This window comes from Chinchilla lanigera, unplaced genomic scaffold (assembly GCF_000276665.1).
Source record: "Chinchilla lanigera isolate Chin_1 unplaced genomic scaffold, ChiLan1.0 scaffold00112, whole genome shotgun sequence".
NCBI classification, from domain to species: domain Eukaryota; kingdom Metazoa; phylum Chordata; class Mammalia; order Rodentia; family Chinchillidae; genus Chinchilla; species Chinchilla lanigera.
Genome location: NW_004955513.1, coordinates 2,504,970 through 2,531,806, shown reverse-complemented (window position 1 = coordinate 2,531,806; position 26,837 = coordinate 2,504,970). Strand labels below are relative to the sequence as shown.

General features: G+C 49.7%; 1 protein-coding gene across 1 annotated transcript; it reads right to left on the bottom strand.

The window, feature by feature from the left end:
• Nucleotides 1-226: 226 nt before the first annotated feature.
• On the bottom strand, nt 227-20,361 carry LOC102023181. Its single transcript, XM_013506574.1, has 10 exons — nt 20,358-20,361; nt 18,985-19,115; nt 16,937-17,045; nt 3,293-3,420; nt 2,681-3,003; nt 2,405-2,475; nt 1,838-1,948; nt 1,122-1,223; nt 831-856; nt 227-611 (listed from the first exon to the last, which is right to left on the bottom strand). Exons 1-10 carry the CDS (start codon nt 20,359-20,361, stop codon nt 567-569), a joined length of 1,050 nt encoding a protein of 349 aa, XP_013362028.1. The 3' UTR covers nt 227-566.
• Nucleotides 20,362-26,837: the final 6,476 nt, after the last annotated feature.

Genomic DNA, 26,837 nt, shown 5'->3' with positions numbered 1-26,837 from the left:
TCCCCAGTGGTTACCGAATGCTTCTGCCCTGGACTCAGCCTTGCACAAAGCCACCCAAAGCGATAGCTCATCAGGTGGGCCTCCACGTGGCCCCTATGCCTGCCCGATGCCCTACTCTTTGAGGTCTGGCGGCTGCTGGGTCCAGCGTCTCCCCAGCTTCCCCAGCAGCTGCTCCTCTTAGCAGAGCTCTTGAGGACCCAACTGAAGGCCCACATGCACACAGATCTCAGAGAGGAAACCAAAGCTCTTTATTTGGAGTCACACAGGGTTGGGGTGTAGAAGGGCTGTAGCAGGAGGGACGGTCAGGATAAGAAGGGTGGTCCAGGTAAGATGGGTCCAAGCGGGAGGGGTGGTCCACGGGGGAAAGGGAGCCCTGGAGATGAAGATCCGGGTGACTGCTATGGTAAGAGGAGAGGCTGAGTCCTCTCTCATTGGAGCGGCGGGCAGGCTGGGTTTCAGCGGGTAAGGGCCAATGCCCTTCAGTGATCTTCCTTCCCCAGGCTGGCACGCAGTGGCTTCTGAGCAGCTTTGGGCTCCAAGGGTAACCCGGCTCCTCCGTGGTGAGCCTATCTCTGAGCATCCGTGGTGGGTGTATGGCATAGGAAATGGGGCTGGGTGGAGACCAGGAAAGGGCAGAATGGTGGGGCTGAGCTGACTTTCACAAAGCAAAGGTCTTAATAAATGTCCTGAGAATTACACCCAAGGTCAGCTCCTGAGGTGACCATTTAGTTCTTCCTGGTCCAAGGGCAGATGGCAGGAAGCGAGATCATTTGAACCCCCAAACTCCAGAACCCAGGACTCTGGGCTTTTCCTCCCAGGGGATCACTTACTCTAGTCACTCTCAGGACACAGCTTTCTGCAGAAACCAAGAAAAAACCGACTGTGAGAAGGTGCCCTGAACAAGGGTGCAGACCCCACCATACCCAAAGCTCACCCTTCTCATGACCAAGACCCAAAGGGGGGCTCTGCTGTCCGTGTGAGAAGACAGAGGGGAAACGGAGGGACACAGAGAGACACAAGGATAAGAGAACAAAGGTGACACAGGGAGGCTTAGAAGACACGGAGGGCTCGTGGGAAGCAGAGGGGACTCTGGTGACGTTGGGGCAGAGCCACCCCCTCACCCTTCTGCTCTGGGATGACCATGTTGTCTTGTGGGAGTCCCTTGCGCTTCATGAATTTCTTAAACTCTTCCAGAGCCTCCAGGTTTTCCTCAGGGGTCCTCCCTGTGGGAGAGGGGCCAGGTGAGCAGAGGGGAGATGGCTGCACAGCTCTGTGGGGATCTGACAGCCCGAGGACGCAGCCAGGGCCCAGCACCAGGGCTTCACCCTGAAAGCAGCCAGGGCAAGAGCAAAGGGCAAACCTAAGACTGTACGAGAAGCCACAGGGAAGGGACACCCTGAGGCACTGAGAGACCCTGCAGACCTGCGTGGCCCCCAAGCAGGCCTGCTGGGTCACATCTCTGACCTGGAAGTGCTTCATGTCCCAGAAGCACTGGGCTGTGCTCCCCAAAGTGCCCCGGACACTCCCCCTTCAAATTGACCCAGGAAGATGACAGAGACCCAGGACTCTGCACTTTCTAGCTCCAGGGGCGGGAACCCCCTCCCGGCCTCTCAGGTCTATGAACAGCAAGTCTGATCCTGTCCCTGACAGTCCCCACCCTGCCAACCCCTGCCCCACCGAAGAGCTTGAATCCTGCCCAGGCAGCATTCTGAGACCAGTGCCCAGAGGCCCACACAGGTGGGTCCTCAGTCCCCTCGTTCCAGGGAGTTCCTGAAGCTGATCCCTTCAGCTTCTGGAGCTGGAGACTTCCAGAGAGTCGGGTGTCCAAGGGCCTCACCCAAGAGCTTTTCCATGGCAAAAGGCTTCCCATGGCGCTGGTCTTCACAATAGAAGATGTAGTGGTCCCTCACGGGCAGCTCCTCTACAGATATGAGCTTCTTGCCCTGAACTGTGAACAGAAAATAGCGCTTTAGTGTCTTCATTCCCAGGAAGGACATTTGAGACCCCACACTGAGGAACAACCTGGAACATTTCAGTACTCCACCAGGAGGCCCAACCAGCCTGAACCCAGGCCTTCCTGGGTCTCCATCACTGGGCAGCCTCCTTCCCTATGCTACAGATTTTGAAGGGAGAGCTCAGCCCAGCCCCAAGCAGCTATCCTGCCCTGTTTCCTGGATCCGTAACACTTGGTTTCCCCATGAATCAACAGCTAGGACCACCCAGAGAGAAGTGTGGCCCAGCTAGTCCCTGCTGTGGACAAGCCCCCGTATGTGATGTCAGGGACTCAAGACCTCCAGTTAGGGAGAGGGCAGCCCTCTCGGGAGGGGGCCAGGCCAGGGACCCTTCCTTGCTGGAAGCTATTATGACACAGCCCAGGCGCAGGGCAGAGCGGGGCAGGACTCACAAGTGCTATATTTGCCAGGTTCCTTGGTTTTCTGCATCACAATTTTCTTTTCATGGCAGTGACCCTTCTTCCTAGGAAACAGGAGGCACTCAGGCAGCTGCTCTCAGGACCTCCCTGAGCACAATTCAGCTCACTCACGCATAATTCCTGACCAGGTCACCCCACATGTGCCACCTCACCCCTGCCTGCCTGATACGATGCTGCCTGGGGCTTCCAATGTGGGTGAGGGAGGGGAAAGCAAACCGACTGAGGGCACCCACACTGGGCACCACTCACATGAAGGTGACCTTGGCCTCCCAGTTCCCACCTTCCAGAGCCGTCACCGTCATGGGAGACGCTTTCCAGGGCTTCTTCCTTTCTGGGGGTGTCTTGTTGGCCACCACGGCCTTCACGTGCCAGGTCCCTGCCAACTGGAGCAGCTCCTGTTCCACAGCCCCGACACGAGGGTCTGCAGCCCCCAGAGAAGGGCTGGGATCCTGCGTGTCCCCAGCCCTTGCTCCGTAGGTCAGACCCCAAGCACTCAGGGCCTCCGGACCCCAACTGAGGCCGAGAGCATCTGTCCCCAAGGATCCCCTGGGCCCAGAGATGAGGCCCCAGGCCTGGGTGAGTCCTCACTCCAGAGGGTCCCGCCCTGCAAGGACTTTTCTATCAGAGTGTCACTTTCACAGGACCCCTCACCCAAGCCTGCTCCCCATTCCGGGGCTGTTCCCTAGGTGGGCCGTGTGTGCTGGCAAAACCAAAGAACCCCCCAATCCGACCACTCCAGGCTGGGAGTCCTGGGCCTGCACCCAGCCTTAACGAAACTTCCTAAAAGAGGGCTTCCGCTGCCACCTGCTGCCCAGTGCTTGGAGCCCTTTGACCCTTGCCCACTGCCTCGCCCAGCCTCACATTCTGCTGCTCTGGCTGAAAGGACAGGGGACCCTGGGTCTGCGGCAAAGCCACCAGACCAAGCAACAAGATGGTCAGCAGCAGGGTCTTCATCTCCAGGCTCGGTGCTCTCGGCTGAGGCGGTTGCCCTGGGTGTCCGGATGAGGTTGCACTGGCTTCTCACAGGACACTCTTTATGTCCCCGATGGCCAGTGTCCATATACACTTGGCACTGACCACAGCCCTCCCACACAGCCCTCATGGCCAAATCCGCATCCATCATGGAGGGGAAATATTGTTATTTTTGGGACACGGTGAATAATATTTGAGTGCCACCTAGAAATAAAAGACCCATAATGCCACCCAGTGTTCACCCCGCCCCGGGGTCCTGCTCACAGAGCAGCCCACCTAGGGAGGATGTATCAGTCAGTGCACAAGGTGGGAGCGCATGTCCGAGCTGTGAGCCGGGTAGAGAGCCCTGACTTCCTCACACGCCCTCCCCGGCCCACCTTCAGCCCCCCATGACTGGCCTGCGGTCTAGGGAAGCTGCTGAGATACAGGCTGAGCTCCTAAAGCCCAGGTGGCCCCACAAACCCCCAGAGCCCAGTTCTCTCTCCCCTAGGAGCCACTACCATTGCCCTTGCTCAGCTGGGACACCCCAGCAGAGGACTTACTGGGGTTGGGGGCACCGCTTCATGGCTGAGGGTCATTTCAAATATCACCTCCTCAAAATTGCCCTGCAGCCTCCGCAGGGGAACAAGATAACTGCCCAGCCTCGCTTTGCTCTGGCACCGAGGCCAGCATGCTCTTCCCAGAGCACATCTTGTTTGTTTTTTCCGATCTGTGCCCCTCACTCCTCTTCTCAGCTGTAATTTAAGCTCCCAGAGCGCACGAGCTTGTCTTACATAGTCCATAGTTTATTGTAGCTGCAAAAAGAGCTCTAGCCACATGTCAGGGGCTATGAATATCTGTCCCCTAGAGGAACAAGCCAAGTTACTTATCCACTGTGAGCTAGGACTCCAGTAAGAAGAATTAGACCTTCTGTTGCTGTTTTCATCTCAGGACCTGCTGAGACACCGGGTGAAGTCCCTGGGATGCTCCAGCACGACTGAGGCCCCATGGATGTGGCTTTCCTCCCTACTCTGGGGTGTTTCGGGGCCAGATTCCATCTCAGCCCGTCGTGAACCCCCCTTGTGCAATTGCCTTAGCTTCACTCCGGCAGACCCTCCTGGTTTCCCACGCGCTTTCCCCTCACTGGTCAGCTTTGATCACCCGTGTGCACCCGAGACAGCCACGTCCCCTGGATATATGGCACACGAGGCACAAGGAGGTTATGTTCCTGCCTAGGTCAGAGTGCATGGCTGTCTCCCTGGGGTGCCTTCTCTGGTGAGCCCAGACCCAGCTGACCAAGAAGTCTGCCTTCTCCTCCTGACTCTACTACAGGTCCTGGGCCTGAGACCCAGCTAACTCAGGCTCTGAGGCAGATACTGGGGCCTCATAAAAGCATCTTTGTTCCTCTCTAGGCTGAGATTATGTAGCTCCCAATGGATCACCAAATCATACTAATAAGCATACTCTATAACCCCTGGGGATTGTCTTGAAGGTGTGGGCATGATGCAGTATTTCACCCCAGCTTGGAAGGTGCTTCTGAGCAGAAACCCTGCCGTCCCAGGGATGGGGAGGGCAAGACCCAGGCTGTCTAAGCACAGAAATTACTGAGCAGGCTGGAATCTCCGTGTTGGGTGGCAAGGGATTTTTCAGCCCTAATCTTGTTAACAGTACACGAGACACCTTGCCTTTCATTTATTGTGTATGGGTTATTGAAATAAACACCACGTGACCTTGGTGCATATAATCTGATGCTTGAAAAATATGGGAACAACATGCACAGATGGTTTACACAAGGGCGCCATCACAGATCCTATGTTTAATGCCACTGGAGCTCTTCTGGTGCCTTATAGTCACCACTTGTCCTGCCCCATGTCCCAGTGGGCTGATTCTACCAAGTTCTCTGTGCTTTTCCTCAACACTTGTTATGCTCAGCTGGTGACGGACATCTCTGGAAGTGGTGAGGCATGGTTGGGGTCAGTCCTTGGTGGGCAGGAGGTGAGGGGAGCTCAGGCTCTACAGCTGGTCGATGGTGTTATGAGATAATACAGCAGGTCAGGATCACCAAATGGTAGACAGCTGTCAGGAGACACTAGAGCAGGAGCTGGTGCCACTCATATAGACACTTTTGGGAAATAGGGCAGGAGAGAAGAGGTTTCTGCCCCGCATTGCTCCACAGCCTGAGGCATTTCTGTGCAAGCCGCCTTCCTTTCCAGCGGTGGTGCTTGTTGGGCTGTCCCTACTTCACAGCTCTGGCTCCCACCACTTCTGAAAATACAACAAATAAAGATTTGTAAAATGGGGCATAGTGGCGCATGCCTGTGATTCCAGCACTCTGGGAGGCTGAGGCAAGTGGATCACAAGTTCAAGTCCAGCCTGGGAAACTTAGTGACTTAGCAAGAGCCTATCTTAAATTTAAAAACAATAAAAGAGGAGGGGATATAGCTCATGTGAAGGTCATGGGTTCAATCCCCAGTGCTGCAAAAGAGAAAAATAAAAATAATAAGAAACAAAGATTTGTGATACACAGCTAAATTAGGGCCAAGAGAGAATTCACACCACTAAGTACATATATTAGAAAAAGATAAAGTTCAAAATCAATATTTTAGCTCCAACTTCAAGAACCTAGAAAATGTAGTATAAAACCAAATACAATAAAAGATTAAGTCATCCAAGCAGAAATCAATTCAATTGAAAATGGAAAAACAGTATAGAAGGACAATGAAATGAAGGACCCATCCTTTGAAATGGTTAATAAAATCACTCTATCAATCTTGAAAGATTGACCAAAAAAAGAGAAATAATACACAAATTTCCAAAGTATGGAATAAAACAGATGCATTACTGCAGCCTCTGCAGGTACAAAAGGATAAAAAGGAAATACTATAGGCGGGTCTGCTCACATCAATGTAACAACATAGGTGAAACAACCAATTTCTGAAGAAATGCACAACTCTAATACACAATAATAACTTTCAGCCAGGCGTGGTAGCAAATGCCTGTAATAGCTGCCTGCTGGGAGGCAGAGGAGGGAGGGTGGCAAGTTCAAGTCCAGCATGGGCGATTTAGTGACTCAGTGAAGTAGGTCTTGTCCCAAAATCTTTTTTTTTTTTTTTTTTTTTTGGTTTTTCTCCGGTACCGGGAACCGAACTCACGACCTTGCGCTTGCCAGGCAGGTGCTTTTGCCACTGAGCTAAATCCCCAGCCCCTCCAAAATCTTTTAAAAGAAATTTTAACTGGAAATGTAACTCAGTGTGAAGATTCTGGCTTCCATCTTCAGTATTACAAATAAAATAAAACAGATAACTTTAATACTCCTGTGGTTAAGGAACTTAAAATTTTAATCTAAAAAGACCTTCCGAAAAGAATTCTTCATGTCCACACAGTTTCACTTTAAAGCTCTACTAGAAGGGGAAAAATTCCCAGCCCAAACCAGGCAGACAATACATAAAAAAGAAGGCTGCAGAATGATATCACTCATGAATATAGATGTGAAAATTCTTCATATACCATGACCAGAAGGGATTCATTCCAGGGATGGAAAGCAGGTTTGATATTGAAAAAGATCAACCCTATTAATAAATTAAGAAAAAAATCACACAATCATGTTGACTGGTAAAAAGCACTTGACAAAATTTAATGTCGATTGAGAATAATTCTCAGAAAAATAACAGAAACTTTATACTTGATGGAATGCATCTACCATATCTACAGGTAATATTATCCTAATGGTGAAAGACTGAATGCTTTCAGTGTAATATCAGAAGTAAGACAAAGAAGTTCACTCTCACAACTTACATTTAACATGATACAAGAAATTCTAGCCAGTGCAATATGGATGAAAAAGGAGAAAGAAGAAGAAATAACATAAAAATTAGAAAAAATAAAACTGTCTCTTTCTGTATATGATGTGTTGCCTATATAAAAATCTCAAGGAATCAAAAAATAAAGCATCATAAAATTAAACCCAAAATAAACCCTTCTGAGTTCAACAAGGCTGCAGAATGCAAGATAAATACACAAAATTCAAAAACTAACTCAGAAAGGATCTTCACCTTGAATGTAAAACATAAAACTATAAAATAGAGAAAATCTTCAGGATATGAAACTAGGTCAGGCTGGGTGTGGTGGCACATGCCTATAATTCGAGCACTTGGGAGGCTGAGGCAGGAGGATTGTCATGAGTTCAAGGCCAGCCTGCACTACATAGTGAGAACCTGCCTCAAAAGAAGGAAAGAAAGAGAGAAAGGGAGGAAGAAAGATCAGGAGAGCTTAGATTTGTCAACAAAAGTATAATTCATAAAAGAAAAAAATAGATAAAAAGGTCTTCATCAAATAGAAACTTGTTGAAGTCTATTAAGAGAATGAAAAGGCAAACTAATGAACTTGGGAAGATATTTGCAAACCAAATGATAAAATACTAGTTTTTAGACTTTAAAAAGAACTATCAAAACTCAATAGCTAAAAGAATTAGAAAATTACAAAGCCATGAAGGGGCGCTTCACCAAAGAGCATAGGCTGAGGAAAAGAAACAAATCAAAAGCTATAGAGCATCAGTAGTCATTTGTTCAGCATAAACAGTCACTAGTCAATAGAAATGTAAATGAAACCCCAAAGACAGATCACTAACCACCTATCCAAAATAAAACGTAGTGGCTACACAAAGGTCTGGTGAGGATGCATGGAAATTGGGTGAACTGTATATGGCTGATGAAAATTAAACATTTATGTCCTCCACAAAATGACTCGGTGGGCATATAAAAAATCTGAACAGCAAACAATCATACAACTCAGCAACTGCACCCTGGCACATTTATTTCCAAAAGTGAAAATGAATGTTTGCGCAAAACCCACACACATTTCAGTAGGTTTGTACATGATAGTGCCACACTAGAAAAAAGAGAGCTTCTCCATCAGGTGAATGGTTAGACAAACTGTGGTCCAGCCCTATTGTGGAACACTATTGAGCAATAGACAGTAATTAATTATTAACAAATGCAAAGCTTGGATAAATCTCCAGAGAATTATGCAAAGAGGGGATGGATCCTGCAACTTTATTCATTCTCTAATTCTCTAACATGCTTACAGTAACCAAAGTACAGTAATAAAGCAAAGACCAGCAGTTTCCAGGAGCACAAAGGTACACAGGAGGAGGGGTGTGGCTCTGAGACACACGAGGATCCATGTTAGTTACTTGTAGTTTGATGGGATTGAGGTCAATTTTCTCATTGTGATATTCTCCCATAGTTTTGAAAGAGATCATTAAGGAAAATGAGGTAAAGAGTGCATGAAATCTCCTTGCATTATTTCTTATAATTGTATGTGAATCTATACTTATCTTAAAATAAACAGTTTAATTTTAAAAATTCAATGACCACTCATATATTTTCAAATGCATACGACCTTGGATTGAGCGACTTCCAAGAGGGAAGGTCTCACGTGTATGCAAAAAGGTGTGTCCAGTGATAATTTTGCTTTCCTCACAAATCTTAGAAATACTTCCCAATACCCGTTAAAAGAGTCATGGTTCAACAAAAGTTCATCTTTCCATGAGATGGCACAGTAGCAGGTAGGGCTGTAAGTGAATAAAGTGAATCTATTCATGTGTTCACTGGTTTCCGAACACTTTCTACACACCTAATATTCCTCTGGGTACTAGACACACATGAAGCAAGAAAGTAAAACAAGAGCACTCTCCCGCTGGATGTCACTTTCTAAGGATAGGGGGGAAATGAGCACAATGAAAGAGAGAGTTATCATAAACTCTCTCTAGAAACACTCTTTATTGCCTGCTCAGCAGTAATGAAGTCAGATACAGTGCACTTGAGACAGTGCTAAGCCTTGTTAGTAGGGGCTTAGGGAGATGGGCCTTCCTCCTGGCTCCAGAATGCTCCCATTTCTTTCTCCTAAAGTACAATGGAAAGAGCGCAGGCAGGGACCTCTGGGGTGTCCCTCCACACTGTGCTCAGCGGCCTCCATGCATGGCCCCTTATCGAATTGGCCCAGGGAGGAAAGAGACATTGCCTGCTTGCCTGGCCCAGCCTGCGTTTCTCTACCTGCCCTCCTCTGCTCTGACCATGACCAGCTCTGGCCCCCGCCAATCCAGCAAAAGCCCCCTCCACCCCAGTGCTGCAACCACACCTTCTCCCTACAGATCCAAAACCAGCCAATGCATGGGCTCCCTCTATGCCACGTATTTCTTCCGTATTTGCTGTCCTGCAAGCCTGAACTATTCATTATGCTTTACACTTACATTATTAATTGTTCACTATACAAACTATCTCTGTTCAGTCTATTGTGCAGTTTGTCTCCTGACTGATCTTTCATTTAATTACATATTATTTTTTACAGTTCAATGGCTTTTGTTCTGTTCATTGAGTAGTACAATCTTACAATTGGTTTATAAATATTTACTTTTCTTAATCTTTATTTTTTATTTGTACACTTTTGCAGTACATAATGATTACATTCCTCCCGGGCAGTCGGTGCGTGTGTGCAATGCATCTCAATTCTTTTTTTGTGTTTAATTATGTATTATTTTAAAAGGCGATAAGTGCTACAGGGAAAAGGTAAGTGGTATAAAATGGACAATGTCTATGAGGACAAGGAGGTCTTTATGCTTTAAATGGAGTGGCCCAACTCAGCCCCAGTAGGGTGACATTTGAGCAGAAAATATGAGATAATGGAGGAAATGAGGCATGGACAGATTAGGTGGGAGAACAGTCCAGACAAGAGGAAGAGGGTCCAGCCCTGGAAGGGACAGGTGTAGGGCGAGTGCCAGGAGTAGAGTGGAGGGCCGGGGGACTAGAGTGGATGATATGGAAGGAGACTGGCCAAAAGCTAGGTCAGAGACGGAGAAGGACTGACCGTGGTGGGCTGCGGGCAGTGTAAGGACTTCGGCTTTTATTCTAAGTGAAATGGTGACAGCCTAGAGGGCTCTAACAGAGTCAGCATGGTTCATGTATTTAAGGATCACCACCCATGGCTGCATTGAGGATTAATAGAGGATAGATAGATAGATAGATAGATAGATAGATAGATAGATAATAGACAGATGATAGGGGCAAATATAGAAACAGAGAAATCCTTGGAAAGACACTTCAGTAGTCTGCAATCGTCCAGCCCAGAATGACCATGTGGTGCCATCTACCTGGGTCTGAGGAAGTGGCAGGACACACACTCCTATTCCCACCCCAAGCAAAGGAAAATCAGTCGGAACCACAGAACAGGTGTTTTGAGACACCGGACACAGAGAATGCGGGCTGAGGTCCCCGAGAGAGGGGAGCAGGTGAGGTCCTCCGCGTCCTTCAGCTCTAAGCCTGGAGGAAACTCCAACACTGTGGCCCAGAGGGGACCAAAGAAGACACGGTGGTCTCGCTGAGTGCAAGAGACCAAGGAAGGCCTTGGGGACAGTGGTGGTGACCAGAAAGCGAGACAAAGACCCAGATGCGAGGCCATCATGGGAGAGAGCCTCAGAAAAATGCAGAGGGTCCCAAGAGCAGCCAGAAAACCGCCCGTCCTCATGACAGAAGGTGAAGTTCCACAGGCCAGGGAATGCGGCTTCAGGTCAAGAACAATTCCAAGAAAGCTGAGGAAGACAACACAGATGCAAGAATTTGCAAGGAGCCAAGATATTTCAGGAGAAGAGACTTCTCAACAAGTGGCTCTGGGACAACTGACACCTACCAGCGGGAGAAAGAGGTTGGACCTCACACCACCATATACAAAAACTTACTCAAAATAGATTAAAGACTTAAATGTGAGAGCTAAAGCTATAAAACTCTTAGGGCATGTGCAAATCTGTAGGACCTTGACTTTGACAATGCATGCTTATATATGAAAACCAAAAGTCAGAAAGAAAAACCAACAACAAAGGAAAACAGAAAATTTGGACTTCATCAAATTTACTTTCATATATAAAAGGGCTCTGTTAAGGAAATCAAATGACGAGGTATAGGATATGAAAAAATAGGTGGAAGTCACATACATAAGGGTCTAGTGTCAATAATATATAAAATATTCTCCTTGCTCCACAATAAAATGATAAATAACCCAATTAAAACTAGGCAATGGGTTTGAGTAGACATGTCTCCAGAGACCATATAAAGTTGACTAATAAGCACATATAAAATGATTTCCAACATCATTAGTAATTAGGATAATGCAGCTCAAAACAGCATGAGATACTAATGAATCACAGCCATACAATGATTCACAGAATCACAGTGCAGATAAAAACAAGGGCGGCAAAAATGAAGTCAAAACCCTCCTACCCAGCTGGTAAGTATATAAGATGATGCAGGTCCACAGAAAAAGTAGTTCAGCAGCCTATTCCACAGGTAGACATAGAATTGTCATGTGACCCAGCAATTCAATTCCTGGCTACACAAGCAAAGAATGGAAAACATTTATGTTTGCACAGATACTTGTTCACGAATGTTCACGCAATAGTGGCCTATCTAAAAGTAGACACAGCTTAAATGTCCTTCCATGCAGGGATCCTCAACCCCCAGACCATGAACTCAACCTGTCCGTGACCTGTTAGGACCCAGGCCACACGGCGGGGAGCGGCAGACAAAGCCCCATCTGTGTCTGGTCTGTGTCTGTATTTACAGCCCGTCAGGTCAGCAGCGATATTAGATTCTTGTAGGAGCTCAAACCCTACTATGAACTGTGAATTTGCAAGATCTAGGTTGCAGATTCCTTTGAATCATCCTCAAACCACTGCCACCACCCCTGGCCCATGGAAAACGTGTCTTCCGTGAAATCGTTTTGCGTCAAAAAGGCTGGGGATCACCATTTCCAGAGGGCCGGCCCGCCAAGGTTAGGTCATCTCACAGTGGTGAAGGCCCCACCTGCAGGCCCTGCTGCACACACGTGAAGGGCACACTCCCACTCTCCGCTGTGAGCTCTCACACTCGGCCAGCGCAGTGCCAAACACCAGACCTCTGGGAACCAGTCCAAACGGCTAGGACTCTGGGACCACCGGCACTAGCCGGTCCCCGTGCTGCCTTTCTGAGGGGCCTGTCTCACACTTTCCTCCCCTTACAAACCCCACGCGGGCTCCTGCGCCAGCTGCTCCCTCCTCCTGCCCTCTTGCCCCGCTGCTGCAGCCTGTGGACCTGCCTGCCTTAGCAGCCACCTGGGCCGGGAGCCGTGCGTGATGGAGCCCTTCCTTCCTCATTGTCATGGTCAATTCTGAGCCTCTTCCCCCACCTGATCAAACCAAAGACTGAGCCCATTAGGCCGCTGGGGATGGGCGCTGGGCACTTTGCCTCTTCCCACCAGAGTTCAGCCTGCAGGTGGCAGAGGGAGGCTGGGGTCCCCAGTTGCTGCCTCCTGGGCAGCATGTGCAGTGCTCCTTCCTCTCACCGAGGATCCTGGGCCAACTCACAGTTGTCTACAGGCCTAGGAAGACATAATAGGTGGGCAGGGGCGTTCATGTGATCGTCATCTGACAGAGAAACTGTGAATAGATGGTGAGAAGAAAGAAGAGAATCCCTGCTCAGGACTAGCACGGGCAGGGCGATTATCTTGGTTTTGTTCAGCCCTCTCCACGCCACATACTCCTCAAAGACCCTGGGGGTCACAGTGAGCACCAGCACGGAACACGGTAGGTGGGCGCCACAGCTTCCTATGCTGAGCTCAGTGTCTGTGAGCCTCATTCCTATGGTAATAGAGGGCACCTGGCTCACTGCCAAGATGACATGAGAGGACGCCATAGCCCAGAGTGACACACCGAGTGCCGGGACCACGTGGGGGATGAGTGCTGGAGCTAAGGGACGAGGGGAGAGGAGCCCGTGTGTCGGGATCTCACACTTACTCAAATTGTGTCCGAACAGCAGGAAGGGGGCAGTGGGTGGGTCTTCCTTGCAGGAATAGGTGTGTATCCTGCCTAGTGTATTATGTACCAGTTTCCAAAAAACCTGCAGGATGCAGGAGGGAAGGTGTCCCTGAGCAGAGCTAGGGAGGCCAGGGAGAAGCCAAGGGAAGGGGATCCAGGCTGGAGCTGAAGACAGCAGAAGCAGAAAGGGGTTTGGTTTGGGGTCTCAGCAGGCTGGGGAGTCCTGAGCCTCTGGAAGAGAGAGAAAAGAATGGGTCACAGCAGAGCCACTGCGATTGGAACCAGGGAGAAGAGACAAAGACCTTACTGGGTCACATAGCTCTGGAAGGGGCGCTGATCAAGGTCCCTGCACAGGCTGCGGAGAAGTTGAGCAAGGTCCCCAAAGCGACACGTTGGACTTTTCTGTTTATGAGGATGAGGCAGAAGAATGTGGTACGGGCCAGAGTGGACAGAGCTCGGGGCTTGGCCAGTCACAGATGGCTGGGGAACCATGCCTGGGCTGAGGGTGGGCTCATGTGATGACCACAGTCATCACTACTGTGGTGGGACCAGCCCACAGGGTCCCGGTCTGCTCCTCTGTCCCCTCTCCAGGCATTCTAAACACTGGGCTCATCCATGTTCTTCTGACACCAAATGACAGATAGTGCAGACCCTGTAGTCACAAGCACACAACCGTTACAGAAGGCTTAAACGGGACCACCACACCAGCCTCAGCAGCAGCGCCCACTTTGTTTGCAGCCTGAGATCTGCATGCCCTTGCCCTCATTTGCCTCTAGCCCCCAGGGCCTCAGAGCCATGGGGGGGTCTTTCAATGTCTGATCAGGGCCTCTTGGTGAGGGGGTGGGGAGGATTCAGACCAAGGGTTTGATTTGGAAAGGGCAGAAGGGAGGGCTGGAGTCCCCAGGCCCAGGTGGCCTAGAGTATGGTCAGCAGCTGCCAGCTCTGAGAGCAGAGAGGTCGCCATGGGGAGGTCGGGGGGTTAGAGTGGAGGGGCCCAGGAGCTGGACTTGCCACAAGATGCCCCAGATGTTCAGACACTGACCTTGGCCCTAGAACCACTGTGGGACCAGGTCAGTTTAGCTTCCCGGGCCAGGGCATCAAAGATAAAGCAAGCTGCAGTGAGGCACCTTTATTCACCGGTGACAGGGCCTGGGTTGATGTCTGATCTTCTCCAGGGTTTTAAAGCTTGTGGTAAAACACACCATGATTTTTTAAAATAAAAAATTCTTGCAGAGTCTGTGGTTTTATGTCCATCATCACGCATGAGTCTTTCACTATGAAATCGAACTCCTGAGTCCAATCCCATCCGAAGGAAACCAAGAAACTCTGAGCAGCCCACAAGCAGACCAAGGGTGGAGGCAGGTCTCCGGGCAGCACGGCAGGCAAGGCGAGTGGGGACAGTCTGCAGGTGCCTCGCTGAGCCACCCTCAGCTTCTAAAGACGACTTCCTGTCCCCAGGGATCTCTTGGCACCCCTCTCCTTTGCCACGGACCCAGCATCGTAACATCGGGCCCCTGGCTGACATCCACCTGCATAGCTGACCAACAGTGCAGGGCGTCTGACCTCAGCAACCTGTCCCCACAGCCAGATTTCCCTGGGGATGTCACCTCTCAGAATGGGAACGGGTCAGAGGAGGCACCATGGTTCTCAGCACAGCTGGCAGGCTTGGCTCTGCAGTTCCAAGGCTGTCTTCGTGGTCCCAGCTTTGTGCTCCTGGCCTCCCTGGGGCCACTGCCATTTATCCCACGTTGGGCAGCCCTAGAAGCCGAATCCCACCCTCCTGCACCTGCACAAAGGCTCCAAAACCTGACTCTAGGGCTGATCGTATTGTTTTGTTTGGCTAGACGTGAGAGGAGGGTGCCAGGGTGTGTAATTAGCCATTGTGACTGTCCCTGGCCTCTTTCTGAAGTGGCTTTGTTTGAAAGAACAATGTTATCGCAGTGGGAAGTGAATGCCCCAAAAATTGGAGCCAGGAGACCGCTTGCCTCCTTCCCAGGATCCTGGACCAGCCCTGGCCCTGACCCAGTCCCCAGTTCCCCAAGAAAGACACGTTGCTCCTTTGGACTATAAGCACAGAGCCTAGCCCCTCCCCGAGCATCTTTCCCAAAGCCCACCCCCGCCTTCGGAGTCCCCACAAGCTCCCTGGCTCCTGTGTCCTGTGCTCCCACCTGTGCCCCTGTGTGGACTCCGCATACACCACTGTCCCTCTTTACCCTCTCTTCTACCCCATCATCCGGTCAGCATGACCGCTAGGATATGCCCAAACCCACCTGCTCCCGGGGCCACCTGCCTCCCTCATCCCCAGGTCTCAGAGGGCTCAGGACACAGGCCACGGACTTCAAGCCCCAGACTGAAGTCCTGACTGCTCCCTGGTCCCGCCTCTCATTGAACCTCCCTTCTGCTGCTGGACTTTCCACCCCGTGCAGCTGCACGTGTGTGTGCCTGTGTATATCCATATGCGTGCATTTACGTGCCTGAGGTATCACATGTGTTCTGGTTTGTGCATATCTGTATCAGCCTGCACGTGCAAGTGGATGCAGTTTTGCTTTGTGAGTATATCTGTGCCTCTGTGTGTGTGCGTGTATGTGTGTATGTCAATGTGCTTGTGTCTGTGTGTGCGTGTCTGTCCTGTGGGCATGTTTGCGTGTCTGTATGTGGACACATGTATCATTGTGTTTGTCTGTGTCTCTGGGTGTGCACATCAGTGTCTATGTGTGCATCTGTGTGTGCACATCTGTGTGTATACATCCCTGGGCAAGCATGCGTGGCAACCCTCCTACTCTCCAGTTCTTACTCCGAACAGAGGCGGGCAGTGATTCCATACGCACCAAGCCCCAGAGCCTCCCAAGACCCCCAAGGCCCACTGTGCTGCTTCTCTGCCTGGGGTGTGTCTGCCCCAGTGGGTCATGACGGGGTCAGAATTCCCTTCCTCGGGAGGTCTTCTGGGTGCTCCTGAGTGGAGTGAGTGATTCTGTTGTGTCCCCCCTCACACGGTTCCTTAGACACCAGTGACTCTGCCCATCTCCACGGGGAGGGAAGTGGGGTGTCTGGTGGCATGTGCTACCCACTCGGGGGCAGAGAAGCATCACCGCAAGGGTGTGTCACTGGTGCGTGAGCAGTGCTGCCCACGAGGCTGCTCACAGCCAGTCCAAGGCCGGAGGGTCACAGAAGAGGACAGTGCTTGGGAACTTCGCTGCCATTTGACAGAGCGAGCTTGTCTGGAGAACCTCCTAAGAAATAGTCATGAGCTCAACTGAAAACTCTCTTCCATTTCCATGTCCATTTCTTAGAAAGTCATTTTCTTGTATATTGTCAGCAGAATGATGTCCTGAAGGTGCCTGTGCCTTGGCGTACAGAACCTGGGGACATCTGGGTCAGCTGGCAGAGAGAAACTAAGGCTGCCTCAGATGGAATTAAGTCTGCGCTGGGGCCCCTTGGGGTGGCAGGTTGTCCTGCATCACCCAGGGGACTCAGGACACTCATGAGTCCTTAGAAGTGCCAGCGGGAGGCTGGGCTCCCAGTTCAGAGAGGATGCGATGCAGAGCAGAATCAGTTTGGTGCAATGTGAGGGAGCCAGCTGCACACCGCAGGTGTCATGATGGAGGGGCCTTGCCAAGGAAGGACAGGGGATGGGCTCCTCCTGAGAGCCTCCGGAGGGGCACCAGGGAGTTGGATAGAGACAGCGGGCCTGTGGAGTGTGCACAGCAGCACACCAGCCTGCTCATACTGTGCCGCTGCCTGCCCAGAGAGGCGAACAGAGGCGGGTGGCCAGAGCTGCTGTGCAAAAGAGGCCGGGGATGCGTGCTGTGGGAGGTCCTCAGCCTGCCGCACAGGACAGCAAGAAGATATCCGCGTTAAGCACGTCCAGCTCACCTTACAGAGGGTTCTGCATCCGGGCCTGAGAGGGCCCTGTGTGTGTGTGTGTGTGTGTGTGTGTGTGTGTGTGTGTGTGTGTGTTTCTTTTGTGTCCACAGTGTCTATGAATGGTGATGTGTCTGCATATCTCTGTGCACCTGTGTGTATCTTTATGCAATGGTTTGTTTTTGCATGTCTCTTTGTCCATGTTTATTATGTATGTCTGTGCATGTTGGTGTCTTTGTGTGTCCCTGTGTGTTTATGTGTGTCTGCATGTCCCTGCATATCTGTGCTTGTCTCTGTGCATGTTCATGTGTTTTTGTGTTGGTATCCATGAGGGCCGGCGTGTCCCTGTCTGTGTGTATGTCTGAGGGTGTGTCTACATGTGTTCGCCTCTGAGTATCTGTGCATGTTCGTAGCTGTGCATGTCTTTGTGTGAGTGTGTGTGTGCGTGCATCTGTGTCAGTGTGTGTGTATGTTGGCTGTGGTGTCATAACAAATTACCATGAAGTTGCTGATTTAAAATATCACAGGTTGAATCACAATTTAGAGTCCATGTGACATCAAGGTGCCGAGAGAACTGAGAGTGCATATCCCCACCGGCTGACACTGGCAGGCCCAGCCCGCCAGGACCACCTACAGTCTGGCCAGGGTGCCTCTGAGGCCCACACAGGCTCAAGCCCAGTTGTCCAGATCTCCTGGGGATGGATAAAGAACAGATCAATTAATTAAATTTTATTTCTGCTTAAATTACATAGAATTCATTTCTTCTACTTGGAGTCAACAACTTTAATGGGTCCAGATGTCTATTTTTAAAAATCCTGCAGAGCTGCTCAGAACTCAGGAGAGCAACAGGCTCCCCAGGGTTGTTAGACTGGGTCAGTAAGAGACTGAAAAGTAGTGGAGAAACACTATGGAGGGAGACAGGACCGCAAGACAACAAAGGAGAAGAGAGACCCCACAGGAGGTGGTGGAGAGCTGGAAAACCTCAAAACATGGTCTCAAATAAGTGCGTATAAATGTACGGCCACCACACGCAGATTCTATTGGTTTTTTGTTTTTGTTTTTGTTTTTGTTTTTTTTTGGTACCGGGAATCAAACTCATGACCTCAGGGTGGCCAGGCAAGCACTTATGCCAATGAGGTATATCTCTGGCCCACCACACCCAGATTCACAAGAGTCAACAGGTGGAACTATTACCAAACCAAGCCCGTTTTTATTTTTCTTTTTTCTTTTTTTTTTTTTGTCTTTTTGAGACAGGGTGTCACTATGCAGTTCAGGCTGGCCTCGAACTCACTTTGTAGCCCAGGCTGGTCTCAAACTCACAACAATCCTCCTGCCTCAGCCTCCTGAGTGCAGGGATTACAGACATGCACCACCACGCCCGGCTCAAGCCCGTTTTTCTTGCAGCCCAGAAACACTGAGCTTTGCAGAAGATAAACCGTTATCCATGAGGCAGCCAAGCATAAAGAGATGAGAGCCCAGGTGTCAAATCTGCTTCACAGAGGATGCAGTTTGGGGATATTAATGGGCAAAGAAACGTGGATATTTCTTATCACCCAAGGAGGCTTCTGCTTAATTTATGTAGAAATCACAAAAAATGCGAAGTGCAGCGTCTGTCAGTGCATCAGCTCTTAGCATTAGCAGCCTCGGTGCCAACACTGCTCGACACTAACGGCTCTTAGTCCTGTCGGGTCAGCGGAGGACTGTCCTCTTTGGTTGAGACAGAAATCATGAAAGGCAAAGAAAGAGCATCTGAACATGGCTGTCTTGGGGCTGCACAATAGTGAGCAAATCGGATTTGCCGTGGTGGCTGCAGAAGCAGCATCAAGGAAGGTGGTTGCTATGCCTACAAGGTTGGCATGGTGAGGCATAGTGATGGTTGCTACAGCAGCCCCACAAGTACCAGTGGGGTCAGTCTTTCTATGGCAATGGCCGTGTTGGAGGCAGGCATGACGGTAGTAACGGTGGCCACACCAGTGACCCCTCGGCGCCTGGAGACCACAGCTTGGAGATCAGTGCTTCTGCTATCTGACTCTGAAAGTGGCAGCAGCAGGCACAGGAAGCAGGGCGACTATCTCAGTGTCCTTGCTACCTCCACCCCATCCCACAGGCCTGGCTCTATCACCTGCGAACCCCAGTGTGGTGGTGGCTGTCATCAGATCAGCCAGACATGGGTGAAGGGAGCATTGTCACATCCGCTGCCATCACCCCCGCTGACCTGGGGTCTAGACCTTTCAAAACAGGAAGAAAAATGGAAAACTCCTCTGGGGAGGATCCAGTTGTTCTTCTGTCTCAGGGCAATTGATGGGGCGTGCGGGCTTTGATTGGAGGTGAGGAACAGTAATTGCTGTTGCTCTCATGTATAATCAATCTTCGTGGCTCTTCACCTCGTTTAGAAAGCGGTAGTCACATTACCATGATATAAGGGTGGAGTGCCTAGGCCCTGACATCAGCAAAGTTCATTAACCAGGCTCCTGCACGGGCCCAGCTGAAGAGCCAGGGGTTTCAACCAGACTGCCCTCCAAAGAGAGCAATAAAACTTAAGGCCACAGCATTTGCTGAGCCAACAACTCTTGATCCACGCCTTTCTTGAGGGAAAGTCCTAAGGGGAGAATATGAGGTCAGAGGGACAAAGACAGACCCAGACCGCATGGGTGGGTAGAGGCAGCAGAACCGAACCCTGTCTGATCGGCAATTCTGCCTTATGTAACACGAACTTAGGTACACCTGCTCTAAACAATTCTCCAGCCCCAACAAAAATTCTCTGTGCCCTTAAATCGATTGGGTTAGTTTTCTACTTTAGCAACTATATTAATCTGAAGCTTGAATACTTCCTGGGACTTTTTGGAAGACTGCAGATTCTCCAAGCATAAACTGATGATCGCAGAACTCTTCCCACAGAAAAAATGTGCATGACAGTACATCTGCACCTGATTTTAGCATGATCTGAGCCCAACCGCCTGTCTTTGTGCTTCCTAACAGGAATGCGAATCAGAAATCATAATTTTAAGTTCAGGCTTTTGGGTTAAATTTGGTCTCCTATCTTGCCATAGCATACCTGAAGTGGAGCAAACCCGCTGTCTCTGGATTTGTCTGATTTTTCTGTCTTGGCCTTCTGCAAGAACTAAGAAACCAGAAGACATACTGAGGGAAAGGGACAGCTGAGGTGCCAGGTGCCCCACTGTCCACAGCAGAGGCAGAGGGGTTGAGGCACACTGGCACCCTGATGCAGAGGAGACGCCCAGGCCCCAAAGGGTCGGGGGTCCCAGACCTTACCCATGATCCACAACTCCTTTGGTAAAAATGAATGCCCAGAAATGTCTGTTCTCTGACGCAGGTTGTTCTTGAGGATACACACGTTAGGCTGAAGGATCCAGGAACCCAACTGGCAGCTTTTATTTCTGGATGGATGATGGTAGTCGCTTTGGGTTGTTTCCAGGAATGCACATTCATTCTTCATTCAGTTTTGTGGATCATGTGGGCTTCTTTTCAAATAAGTAGACAGCCATCCCAGTTTTATTAGAATATAGCCTCAGTGGGCCCAGAACACCTGGATATCCACCTGCAACAACGTGGTTCTGCACACAGACCCTGAACCCTTCACAAAAATTAACTCAAAATGTACCACAGACTCACGTATAAAATGCAAAATAAAAATTCCTAAAAGTTGACATAAGAGGAAATCCAGCTGGTCCTGGGTTTGACTATGACTTTTTAGATAAAATACCAAAGCTAGAATATGTGAAAGAAATAATTGATAAGCTGGATGTCTTTAGAATTAAAAATTTCTACTCTGCAAGAGAAATACTGTCAGGAGAATAAAAAACAGTCATAATGAGGGGAAATATTAGCAAAAGACAAATCCTAATGAAAAGTTGCTACCCAAAACATACAGACACTTAAAACTTAGCAATAAACAAAACCTTGCTTATAACATGTGCCCCAAACCCTAACAGAAAGGAAGATACACAGGCAGCAAACAAGTACCTGAGAAAATCTCCCACATACGCCATCAAGGAAGCGTAAATAATAAAACCACAGCGGAAACCACCACACACACCCGTTCCGGTGGCCCCAGTTCACAAGACTGCCAACGCCAAATGCTGGCAAGAATCTGGAACAACATGAATGTGTAGACATTGCTCTTGGGAGTAAAAACACTATGGCTGCTTGGAGGACAGCATGGCAGTTTCTTAAAAACCAAAACATACTTTTACTGTATCATCCACAATCACTTGGATTTTACACAAGAAACCAAACACATATGTTCACACCAAGACTTGCACTTCAGTATTTATAAGAGCCTCACTCATAATTTTCCCAACCTGGAAACAACAAGTGTGCCCTCCCTTCAGTAGGTTGGGTAAATGACCATGGAGTATTATTTAGCACCACTCAAAGACATGGGCGATCAAGCCAAGAAAAGACATGGAGAAAACTGAAATGCTTCCCACTAAGTGAAACAAGCCACTCTGAAAAGGCTGTGCTGCAGGATTCCAGCTCTATGACACTCTGGAAGAGGCCAAACTCGGGGGACAGCAAAAGATCACTGTTGCCAAGGGTAAGGCAGGAGGGATAAGAGGGGGAGCCCAGAGGGCCTTTAGGGCAGTCTGTATCATACTGTGGACGATACTAGAATGATAGACATGTGTCATCTGTCGAATCCCATAGAATACCCACCACTAAGAGGGACCCCTCCTGTCAACTGAGGCCCCCCGCTGGTGATGCTGTGTCAGAACAGGGCTGTCCGTCATGACCATGGACCACACTGGAGGCCACGTGTGTGTAGGGGTTGGGGGGTGTGGGTACTCTCTGCTCTTTCTGTTCAGTGTACCTGCAACCTAAAAGTAGGTGTGAAAGCAAATGGGCCATCTCTTCTTCCCTGCCTTTCCTCTGCTACATTAAGTAACACCACAGTGAGTGCTTTTGAGCAGCACCCCGTCCTAAGTTAGAATTACTTCCTTCAGAGCTGCCTTTTGGAATTAGAAGAGCCAGCTAAAAACCCAGCTAACAGATACATCTCCTGCGCAAACCCTGCTGACCCTTCCTCCTGGCATCCCCGGTCTGTCTGGCCACACATTCCATCTGTCTCCAGCGACCATCTGCCCATCATGCAGTCGAGGACCTGCCCTCTGGATCAGGCACAGACACACGGGCCTGCGTCTGTGGCTATCAGACGGCCTGGGAGCCCTGCGGGGAGACAAGCGGGCTGTGGTCAGAGAAGGAGGCCCCGGCTACCAGGCGGGAGAGTGGCTGAAGCACTGTAGGTTGGAGAGGCCTCTGGCTACGGCCAGCTTTGGTCCTCACCACTGGAGGCCATGAGTGGAGCCTTGAGTGTCTTCAGGGAGGTGATCTCAGGTGCGACCCAGCTTCTGAGAGGAACAATCTTGAGACAATCTCAGCCGATGGTAGACTATCGCTAGGGCAATGTTTCCTGGTTACCACAGTGACACACATGCCTACAGAAACTAGCAGCACCTTAGGAAGGACCTTGTACCGAGCCCGCCACCGGTATTTCTCCTCCCTCCTGAGCTAGATGTTCCCCTCCCTACTTGTCCTGTCTCTTCCTCCTGGCTGCGTCCCAGGGTCCTTGTTCGGGGCATTGCTGCGGTCAGTCTCTCTTAGCGATGCCTTGTAGGCTGGGATCGAGCCTCCTCGCCCATCCCAAATCCACACCGAGCCTCTTGTCCTCCCCTTCCAGGGCTCTTTGCCTCGTGTGGCTCTGGTCCCTGCACCCAGCCCAGGCTGCACTCCCAGGGGCCAAGGTCAAATGTCCTCGAGATAACTTTAGTGCCAAACAACCGCAGAGAGACCATTTTGGCTTCATTTCAACTGCACGTCAGAGTCGCACACTCTGGGATCCAATGAGCTGTTTTAGAAACCTGCACTTTGCTTCATCTTGCTCACATTCCTCCCCAGGCCTTGGGTCCAAGCCACTCCCTCCTTTCAAGCCACGTTTTTCCCTTTAAAAACCGCACTGCTCCTCCGGCTTACCCGCAGTCCCCTTGACAGTGTACTCTGATCTAAATAAACTTCCGTCTGCATCTTCACTCTGGTCACGGTACATTTGTTTATCGTCCGTGTCACCGGCCTGTGCATTGCTGTCCCGCGCAGCATTTTGGTGTCCCGCGTGGGCTCTCTTTCTCTCTGTGTGTCCTCTCTCCTTCGTTCTGGTGCTTGTACACGGTTGGCGCAGAGGCCTCTGGGCCGCTGCCAGTCTGTCGCTGGCTGAGGTGGCTCCCAGTGGGGTTCAAAGGCCCCCGGGTTGCGACCCTGATTGCCACCACCCATCGGGTATGGCGCGGCGCTCCTTTGGGCCCTTGCGGAGAGGCTTCTGCCCCGTGTGCGACTGATGGACCTTGACCAGGGCCACACTCCGGAGGAAACTGAAAGCAGTGGATGGGGGAGGACGGCCCGCCATCGCCCACCAGGGTGAGGGGACTTCCTCTTCCTTCGGGGCTCCCCGCACTCCCCACAAGCTGCACCGTGGGGAGTGGCAGCTCATGCAGGGTGGATCTGTGCGTATTGTGCGGACTCCCACGAACTGTGCCCCCGCCGTCTTCCAGTATTTTGCTGCTCCTGGATACCGGCTTTGCCTTCTCTTGGTGGATCTCCCTGACCTGAAAGACCCACAAGTGACCAGTGTCCCATCTCCCAGGGATGGTAAGTTTCCCCTGCCTTTCACGCATTAGGACAGCGCACCTCAGCAAGGCTCATGTGCCTCTCGGGTCTTCTGTCCCTTTAAACTCAGCCTTGAGACCACTGGAGATTGGTCTGCCCTCTGAGGTGGAGGCCCCAGAGCTCAGACCCATGCTACCAGTTAGTCCAACAGGAATGAGAGGGCTTGGGGCATGGCCTGCCTTCTCCCTCTGGCCAGACCGTCATCTCCATCGAGGAGTCCTGGGTAATCATGACTATGGAGGAACAAGAAAACAGCCTGTCGCTAGTCACAGGTGCAAGTCTCTCGGTCCTTCTTTTCAATCCTGGCCTTCCTTCCAGCCATCATACCTCAGTGAAAGGAGTCACTGGTGAGGAGATAATATGCTATTTTTGACAACCCTTAGGCTGTAACTACTTATTAGATCCTTCTTGCATATCTCTGTCTTCCTGAGAAACCACTTTGAAGATACCACCACATACTACAGCAGCCATTGATATTTTCCTGCTAATCTATCCATAACTGTGTTAAGTTTGGAATGTTCCTATCCTGTTTCATAATGTATGTTTATTATTATGTGTTTCCTACAACAACCATTGAGAATAGTTAATGATTTTTCAATAGATCACTCATGTATAGCTCTATTTTTATTCTTTAGAAGCCACTTTGAAGATACCAAAGTATAGCATAACAACTCTTGATAATCTCCTACCTCTTTTGTCTCTAACTTACTATTATTTGTCTATTTGTTTTCCTGAGAAACTATTTTATAGATAATAATACGTAAAACGATAACCATTGATAATTTCCTACCATTTTGTCTGTAATTTGCTAAGTCCCCCCTATTATTATGTTATCCTTCTTTTATTCTTTAAAATAAAAAAAAAAAATAAAAAAAAAATAAACTCAGCCTTGAGCTATGCTCTTAAAAATCAGTCCACATTTGACCCGCAAACTCTCAAAAGGAATGTCTCATTTTTCTGCGCAACACTGCCTGGCCTCAATACAAGCTCGTGAATCAGAAGTGCTGGTCCTTCATGGTACCCAAAATTGTAACACCATCCTACATCTGGTCTTTTCTCCCGTGCACTGAGACCCTCATGGCTCTGTCACAACGTCCTCAGTAACGAAGAGACCACCACACGTGTCTTCTTAGACCCTTCACCATCGGCCTTTCCCGACTCCAGGTCTGACGCTGATGTTCTTGACGGTCCTTCCCTTGGCCACCCTCGGGCCCCAGCCCACACCCGGTCTCTCCCCTCCGAGGAACCCCCTTGACTGCTCTCCCTCAACACCTTGATGCCCCTTCCCCCCTCTGACGCTACCCAACTTAACTCTGTCATGTTAGAAAAACGACAGGACTGCCGAGACCTCTGTTGTATAAACATGATAACTGGTGCTTCCTGGGGAGAATTCTAACCGACTTGTCTGTTTGCAGCTATAAACCTAACACTCAGAAATAAGATTATTAAAACAGGGCCGATACCTCTACCAGTGCACTGAATTGATGTAACTGTCTTTTGTGTCTTGCCTGCTTGTCCGCCTGTTGCTCTGCGTTCATACCAGCTGGCCTCGGGCCTGGGCACTGCCAGACAAAGCCCCCTCCGTGCCTGAAAAAGCAGCTGCCTAAACCCACTTGCCTGTTTTCTCCACAATAGGTGGGATTTCCAGTTTTCCTCAGAGTCCCTGTGTCCCACCTCAATGCCCAGGATTTAGGGGAAATATCACTGTTTGTTGGGGAACAATATGATTTTTTAAAATATTTGTGGAAGCCCACAGTGACCGTAGGGTGGCCCTCTCACAGTGGCAGCGGAGGCTGAGCTGCAAGCTCAATCCTGTGCCGAGCAGCGACAGCGGGGAGGAAATGCTGGACAGGTGCGTGAGCGCACCAGTGCTAGGGGCAAACATCACCCAAATGGTGGAGACCGTAACCTGCCTGGGCCTGCATGAGCTCAAACTGGATCTGAACCAGCAGATGCAGGTAACAGGCAGGGCTCAAGGCCACATAGCAGGTGGGAGAAGCAGCTCTTAGACACTGTACCACCTGCAACTGTTACCCTAAAGTACTATATAAAATGGAAAGACTAGGTGATCCGGTCAGTGCTAACCTCATCGATAGTGTTCTAGCCATGGCCCTCTTCTAAGTATTTTGTTATGTACAGTCCTGATTCTTCTCTAAAATATTGATAATAAAATTTATTTTTAAAAAGACATTTTAAAAAGACAATATGATTCATTTTTAATCAAGTACTATAGACAAATTGGCTATTTCTTTGATTATCTTTGGTAAAAGTTGATAAAATAAAAAATTGTTTCTTGATTCAAATAACTGTTATATAAACTAAATCTGGCTGCTTTGTTTTATATTTTCATTGTACAACATTGTTAATTCTTGTCTCCTACCAAAGAGATCTGATCCAGTACCTTGAGCTGTTGATAATCACCTACAAAGCTGGCAAAATTAAACTTAACAATGGGCTCCAGGTAAATGACCTACATGCTACTCCTAGTAACCCTCTTTGTTGCACAAATTATTTCTACACCTAAATTTTATTCTTCTTTTGATCAAGTCTCTACCTTTTCAGTAGAGGTATTTTTCCTATTTTTTAGCTGTTTTGAAAATCATTGTCTACCGTGAGATCTATAACTTATTTTTATTCATTTTTAGTGGGAGGCACCCGACCCTTTGCTCATTCACTCAGGCACTGGAAACCAGGGAGATGCGCTGTGTCCATTGTGGTTAGAGTAGAACCTGCCCCTGCCCTCCAGTGTGTCCAGGCTGCTTCGGCCTCCAATTCAGGACCAACCAGCAGCCCCCCAAAACCAGGTCCAGACAGGACAGGGCGGCAGGTCCGCTGGGAGTCAGGCTCACAGTCATGTGACTGAGAAATCAGAGGCCTCTCAGTGAAAGATGGACACATTGCAGGCCCACTCTTGGTGCAGGTAGGCACAGATAGGATTAATGTTTCCTGGGGCTGTCTGTGTCTCCAGGATGCAGGACTCTCTTCCTTCACCGTGCCCCTCGTTTCCCTGTAGGTAATGTCACCACACACCTTGGTCCCTAGACAAACCACAGCCAGGACCAGGATGGGAGCAAT

Coding starts and splice junctions, on each gene's coding strand:
- LOC102023181 (XM_013506574.1), bottom strand. Junction 3,421..16,936: donor GGCACAGTATGAGCAGGCTG/GTGTGCTGCTGT, acceptor CCGGACACCCAG/GGCAACCGCCTCAGCCGAGA. Junction 3,004..3,292: donor TTCAGCCAGAGCAGCAGAAT/GTGAGGCTGGGC, acceptor GGACTCACCCAG/GCCTGGGGCCTCATCTCTGG.